The sequence below is a fragment of the Anabrus simplex genome, chromosome 5 (assembly GCF_040414725.1).
Source record: "Anabrus simplex isolate iqAnaSimp1 chromosome 5, ASM4041472v1, whole genome shotgun sequence".
In the NCBI taxonomy this organism is placed as follows: Eukaryota; Metazoa; Arthropoda; class Insecta; order Orthoptera; family Tettigoniidae; genus Anabrus; species Anabrus simplex.
The window spans coordinates 423,696,716-423,704,582 of NC_090269.1; the positions used below are offsets into that span (position 1 = coordinate 423,696,716).

Sequence of the window (7,867 nt, forward strand, 5' to 3'; positions counted from 1 at the left end):
CCCACTATCTCTCGGATGCAAGCTTAGAGCTGCGCGCTCCTAACCGCACGGCCAACTCGCCCGGTAAATAGAACCATGTTATTTGTCATGTTGCGGTACTAATCAAAAGTAGCGTAGACTCGCTGTATTCCACACACTTATGGTACTACTCACAGGTAATGAAATTCGCACATGTAACACAGGCCTATGGTGTTTCGCACACTGCGGCGTTATTTACAGGCAACGCAAATCTACGGCGTTCCTCACGTAAGTGCACTAACCACAGGGACCCGCACTATCCCGTGGTGTTCCTCACATAGTGAGCACTAAGCATAGGTAAGGCAGAACCATGGTGTCGCTAATCCCATGGTGTAGCGCATATAGGGGTACGAATCACAGGTACTGTAGAAGCCGGCAACGTACTCTTTTGCTACTAATCACAAACATATTTGGTACCTAACATAGTGGTACTACGCGCAAATAAAAGCGACCCATGGTGTTCCCCGCGTGGTGGTAAATATCACAAGTAGTTTCATGGTTCTAATAAAATCATCCCTTGGTCGCCTCTTTTAATCGCCTCCTACGACAGGCAGGGGATACCGTGGGTGTATTCTTCGTCTGCGTCTTCCACCCACAGGGGGGTTGTGTGTTTGGTCCGCGAGAGGTATTTTATTTCCCTTAAGTCCGCCGTCAAGCCGGTTAGGACCACCCTATCCGCCACGTGGGAGTATCACCTCTCCCTCTGCTACGCCAGCGTAGTAGGTTCGTGGTACGGCGTGATTATACAATTATTTAGTATTTGACTACACGCTAAGAAAGTAACGCACTACCAGACGAATGTCCATGACCTTGGCAAAAATTATATACCCCTGCTACCCTTTCTCACAGCACATGCAAAGTGACCACTATTTGCTGTGGCACTATACAGATCGGTTATCCGCGACGAACGACATTTTATGCGTATTTTCGCTAATAATTTTTTAATAATTAAAGAAAATAAAGGAAAGAATTAGCTGATAAGACTTGTACAAATTGCTTTTTAATAATTCCTACTTTCAACCCACCGTCCTAATCGTCCCTACTGTGCGAGTTCACTCCCTTTTGCTAGACATTGATTCAATTTTACTTACCATCGTCGCGGGAGCAATACAGTACCTGACAATACTCTTCCTATCCATTATTTCTCTTTAAGACTAGTCACTCCTCACAGCCACCTATTGATATGCAGTCCATTAGAACAATTTCCGTTGTGTTAATTTTCCCATGTGAATATGTAAAAGAAAATTAACGTTAAAGACAGCAGGAGTGCCTAAATACGCCGTTTGAGTATACATTTCTCCAGTACGGTACAGTAAGGTTCATTTACCTTTACACACCAGCTTGGAAAAATTAACACAATGGAAATTCTAATATATTGCATATTCATATGTCGCTGGGAGGCGTGACCAGTCTTAGGAAGAGCATTACCAGATGCACGGTACGGCTCCCGCAGCGATGATATACTACCATATTGAACTGTATAGAGTTACAAGATCCTCAGCAACTACAGAAAAACCCCGACAATGTTGTGAGATGGACAGTAGCCAATGGTATTATGATAAACGGGGTTTAAAAGTCACGTTGCGAGTTTCACTAACGGGAAAAGTCTTCTCAATTTTAATTACTGTATTGATGGGGTGAAAGTTCTTTGTTCGCGATAAGTACACTACCTTATAAGGAAAGATCTTCATTGCGGTAATCTCATAAATGGGATTGTAAATAAAGGGTATTCATGGGTTGCTCTAAGAATGTACGGGAGAGGGCATATAAGTCTCAGGTAAAACCTCCTCAAGTAAAATATGGTTCCAGTGTATGAGACCCTCAACAGGATTACTTGATTCGAGAACTGAAAAAAATCCAGCAGCTCGATTCGTTTTGGGTGATTTTGGACAAAATAGTAACGTTATGAAAATATGACAAAATTTGGGCTGGGAAGACTAGAAAGAAAGGAGACGAACTGCTCGACTAAGCGGTATGTTGGGAGCTGTCAGTGGAGAGACGGCGTGGAATGACATTAGTAGACAAATAAATCTGAGTGTTTTTAAAAGTAGGACAGATCTGAATATGGAGATACATTTGGAATCCAAGAGGACAAATTGAGGCAAATATTAATTTATAGGAGGAGGAGTAGGGGTTTATTATCCCGGGACATGTTCGTAATTTTCCATGTTCTTTGAAAATGTTTAGGGAAAAGCTAGGTAAACAACTGATACGGAATCTGCCACCCGGGCGACAGTCCTAAATGCAGATCATTGATTGACTGAACACAAACAAGTGACATTTTGAGGAGCGTCGGAGCGAAAACAGATTAATTCGCTTTTACTGCATTCACGTCTTAGTGATTCCGGGAAGAGTTTTTGGTTACACACATAATGTGATGCCGCAAACCATTTCGTGTTTTACAATTTATTTGCGTCACACTGACACAGATCTTATTGCGACGATGGGACAGGAAAGGGCGAATGGGAAGGAAGCGATCGCGGCATTTGTCTGGCGTGAAAATGGGAAACCACGGTAAGCCATCTACAGGGCTGCTAACAGTGAGGTTCGAACCCACTACCTCCCAAATGCAATGCCTTGGGGCCTCCGCAGAGGCCTGGTGCATATCTTTCGACTTGACTTCCTATAGGCGACCTGCGCGGTTGTTAGAATGTGGCCAAACCTATGATGCACTCTAATGCTGAAGACGACACACAACAAGCCGCCGAGCCATAGGAATTAACCAATGAAGGTTAATAGTCCCCGACCCGGCCAGGAGTTGAACCCGTGACCTTTCGGACTACGGTAAGTCATGGAGCTGGACGAATGTAAGCTGAAAAAACACATTTAATCGAAAGTCGTCTGAAATGCGATGGCTGGATCATAAACAGATAAATCCAGCGAAGTAGGCTACGTATTAGAGGACAAGTTATTTTTATAGAAAAAAAAGGAACATGTACTAACGTTTAGAAACCAAACTATGCAATTTAAATAAATTCAGGAAAATGGGAAGAAAATACTGAATAAAAATTATTAAGGCAAAACAGTCAATTTATAAGCTGCGTCTGTTCAGAATAGGAAGTAGTTTTATCAGTCTTTGAATACAGTAAATAGTCTAATAGCGCAAAATAAAATAGGACGTCGTGGCGTTTGATCGTCAAGCAATTCGGAAAGGACTGGGCGAATGATAATATTTCGTAATGCAGGAATCGGTTTTAGGATAATAAAACCAATGAACAAGTGAAGATGAACAATGTGAGTGTTCAATAGAGTGCATTTGTTTGCAATAAAATTAATGTATTCTCAGGAGTAGTAGTACATGTCTTCGTGTCGCGATGGAACACGTTGGAACTTACCTAGCATCAGCAGCGCGGCGAACACTGGGGACTTCATGCTGGCCTAGACACAACTGAAGCGAGCGAACTCTCAGTGGGCCTTGACAAGAACTCCGTGACGTCACGCCACCAGCACACTGCGGTCATCTGGCAAAGTTTATCTCTGGTTTTTGAGAGAAACTCTTCCTGTTAATACTCAAGGTTTACATCGAGATGTTGTTTCCTGAACTTTGTAACATGAGAACAATTCGAGAGTTGACTCGCGGCCAGGGATTGTAATGAATGTACGAGTTCTTGTACATCTTCTCTACCGGGCGAGTTGGCCGTGCAGTTAGGAGCGCGTAGCTGTGTACTTGCATCCGGGAGATAGTGGGTTCGGACCCCACTGTCGGTAGCCCTGAAGATGGTTTTCCGTGGTTTCCCATTTTCGCACCAGGCAAATGCTGGGGCTGTACCTTAATTAAGGCCACGGCCGCTTACTTCCTATTCCTAGGCCTTTCCTGTCCCATCGTCGCCATAAGACCTATCTGTGTCAGTGCGACGTAAAGCAAAAAAAAAAAAAAAAAAAAAAAAACAACTTCTCTACCCGAATATCTGGCTGACTTCCCGTCCCAAGTTCATGTACTACAGTGGAACCTCGATATCTCGAACCACCTCGGGAGCTAAATTTTATTTCCAGTTATCGAAATTTCGAGAGATAGAGAATACCGTTCTTGAGCATGTATAGTACATAACCGCCTATTGCCATTTCTTGATGGATGCAGCACTTTTGTACCCGTCTCTTGGCACAGGCCAGAGCAAAGTGTAGCTTCCACTGAAGTCCCAGTCTTATCCATGGCTGTGATCATATGGAAGCTGCTGGGGAATGGGTGGTGCTGAGTAATGGCATTAGGAGCATAAATAGTGTCTGAGTGTTATGAAAGGTGTTGCTCATAGGGTCAGTCGTGCTGCAATGGCACATTCTGGTCCAGTGAGGAAAGCAATGGCAAACTAAATCACTCCTCATCTTGCCTAGTACGCTTCATTTGGGCTCTGCCATTGGTTTTTGCGGTTTCCCTATAACTGCATAGCCTTTGATGGTGCTATTTGAGGATCCAACCAGCCTCTGGGCTGATGACCTAACAGATAGACATAGTACATAATTCAATCGTTTGTATCTAGTGGATTCTAATAAATACATTATTTTTAACAGCACTTATAAATACGCAAACAAGCGGCATCACTTTAATTACAACCCCTATAATAGTAACATTTATTGAAGCAGGATACAGAAGTGAAAGAAGAAACATACCTACGTCAACATTTTTGGAAAAAAAATCCGTTAGTCCCTTCTTTTCTTACAACCTTTCCTCCCTTCACGTTGAAACTTACTTACTTACTTACTTACTTACTTACTTAATCTGTTTACCCTCCAGGGTTGGTTTACCCTCGCACTTAGCGAGGGATCCCACCTCTGCCACCTCAAGGGCAGTGTCCTGGAGCGTGAGACATTGGGTCGGGTGATACAACTGGGAAGAATAACCAGTACCCCGCCCAGCCGGCCTCACCTGCTATGCTGAACAGGGCCCTTGCGGGGGTGATGGGAAGATTGGAAGGGAGAGACAAGGAAGAGGGAAGGAAGCGGCCGTGGCCTTAAGTTAGGTACCATCCCGGCATTTGCCTGGAGGAGAAGTGGGAAACTACGGAAAACCACTTCCAGGATGGCTGAGGTGGGAATCGAACCCACCTCTGCTCATTTGACTTCCCGAGGCTGAGTGGACCCCGTTCCAGCCCTTGTACTACTCTTCAAATTTCGTGGCAGAGCCAGGAATCGAACCCGAGCCTCCGAGGGTAGCAGCTAATCACACTAACCACTACACCACAGAGGGGGACCACGTTGAAACTTCTCGTCAACACCACGCAGCCGAGATTCGTAAATGGAGCTTGTCATCCGCGATTTCTGGGGTTGCTTTCGTACGTGACTGGTAATGAATTCACACCCGAGAAACAGCAAGGCTTCGCCGATTTTCTGATCACTAGAAGTCTTAGTTTCTTGATTCCCGTCATATTAGCTCCCAGCAATACCGTAACCCTTTCTTTACTTGTTAATTTTTCCTCACAAGCCACAATTGCCGTATTGCACAGTTAATGCTGCACAAAATTCCAGTTACCGAGTGTTTTTTTTCTGCAAGGAAGGAAATGTTTGCTTCGAGTAATGGAGAAATTCTACGTGAAGAATAGGGAAAACGGCTGGGAAATTCAAGTTACTTCGAGATACTGAAAATTCGAGTAATGGATGTTCGAGATATCGACTGTAGCTTTCCCCGCACAATATTACCGCTTCGATCCTGAGCGACTGCTCGTGTTAGCGTGCTATGGCTACGGAACTACGCTGTGGATTCGGGACGCGAGTGGGTTCGAACTTCACCGGCGGCTGTCCTGAGAATGGTTTTCTGTGGTTTCCCAATTTTACTTCCTATTCATAGGCGATTCCATCCGCCTCGTTACCCAATTTCATTCACCATCATTCATTTCATGTTCGTTAGGTTCTAACTGGGCCTGACCGGGTGAGTTGGCCGTGCGGTTACGGGCGCGCAGCTGTGTGCTTGCATCCGGTAGATAGTGGTTCGAACCCCACTGTCGGCAACCCTGAAGATGGTTTTCCGTGGTTCCCCATTTTCGCACCAGGCAAATGGTGAGGATGTACTTTAATTAAGACCACACGGACGCTTCCTTCCCATTTCTAGGCATTTTCTATCCCATCCTTGCCATAACACCTATCTATGTCGGTGCGACGTAAATCAAATAGTAAACTGAGGTTGATGTCAGGAAGGGCATCCGGGCGTAAAATGGCATATCATCCTACCTAATTCCCGACGCTGTGTCAGAGAACGGATCTAAGTGGTGGATAAACTGTACATATATATTGTCGGTTCGAGCCTGGGCGCGGCCCTCAGCTCTCTGTATTGTTCATGTCGACATGGTGGTGACCTCAATGGCGCAACCACTTGATCACTGACCTTTTCCCAGGCAAACGGGTTCGATCCCGCCTCCGAGCTGAGTAACTCAAACAGTGGCGGTGCACCGGGCGCACCCAAAGATCAGAGATGTTCAAATTTCGTAAACATATAAGTTATTATTCATATTATGAAGTCACAGTTGATTTCTTCCATCTCCTTACGTAATTTCAGTCACCATAATTCATTTCATCTTCACTAGATCCTCAACTGAGATAGGGGTCAGGAAGGGCATCCGGCCGTAAAACATTGGATATAAATTCTTCTCACCTCATTCCCAACCCATATCAGGAAACGGAACAAAGTGGTAGGCGAACAGTGACTCTGACCAACTCCTTGGGTTGATAGCTTCAGGTTCGATTCCTAGCCGGGCTGAGGATTTAAACCACGTTCGGTTAATTCGTCTTCCTCTGGGGCTGGGGGTTTACGTTCGTATTAATAAGGGGTGTAGCCAAGGGTTGGGTTAATGGAGGGTTAGAATCACCCAATGGAAATTTTACAAAAAGAAAATATATATCATTGGTCTGATCAGACGAAAGAAATCCGTAAAAAATTTTTTTTGGAGCGCTTCACTCTCTTAAAAAGCAGATGGATGTATTTCCATTTGAGCTAAAGGCCAAACTAATACAGGCACTGGTTCTCACTACTCTTGATTATTGTGGCGTTGTTTTGGTTTACATGACAAGAAAAGAAACATTTAAACTTCAAAGAGCACAAAATTCCTGCCTGCGATTTATTTACAATACCGGGTACGATGTTCATATCACCCCATAATATCAGGCTCTCTCATGGCTGAGGCCTGAGAAACGTCGGCAGCTACACATTTTAACGATGGTGTTTTGAGTATTAGCTGAAAATCAGCCACTGTATATTTCTAAATTCACCTTTTTATCATTTCACAACTTAAATACGCGCTCGAGATCCTTTCTTTCTATTCCAGTGCACCGCACAAATAAAATGAATATAGATCATTTGTGGTGACCGGCACCGGATTATGGAATTCCTTGCCAGCTGAGGTCAGAGAAACTAGCTCTCTATTAAGATTTCAGGTCGCCTGTCGAGACTACCTGCTGAGGACAGCAGACTGAAAGGTTGAAGTATGAACGTGTGGCTGTCTGAGGATTAGTCAGTTTTAGGGGTTTATAATATTAATTCGTTTGAATATTAATTTAGTAATTTATTTAAATTTATTTTCAATTCTATTAATTTATGTAGTTTTAACTATCTCTATTTAAGATTTTGATTACTATGTGGTTAAGTGTAAGAGAGGGCCTCGAGCCCTAAATTAGCCACTGTAAAAAAGACGGTAATAAATAAATAAATAAATAAATAAATGCAGAAGCTGACAATAAACGAAACAAACATTCAGAGACGCAATTGTGGAACCAACAGATCTGTAATTCACGTGTATCAGTGTCCTTGCAATGACAATTCATGTACCTCCATTGTGTCCTACCATCACCTTGGAACCCCCCTCCCCCCCCCATCGGCTGATGCTGGCTACGCTACTGGTCTTAATAACATCATTTACCGACAGCG

The 7,867-nt window shown here is 43.9% G+C and overlaps 1 protein-coding gene across 1 annotated transcript in view; it reads right to left on the minus strand.

The window, feature by feature from the left end:
• The window catches only part of peg (pegasus), a 60,059-nt gene extending 56,552 nt beyond the window's left edge, over positions 1–3,507 (minus strand). The window contains exon 1 of the mRNA XM_067148759.2: positions 3,354–3,507. Within this exon, the coding sequence (XP_067004860.1) occupies positions 3,354–3,390 (37 nt within the window). The 5' untranslated portion in view covers positions 3,391–3,507. The remainder of the gene's footprint in view (positions 1–3,353) is intronic.
• Between the last annotated feature and the right edge of the window lie 4,360 nt (positions 3,508–7,867).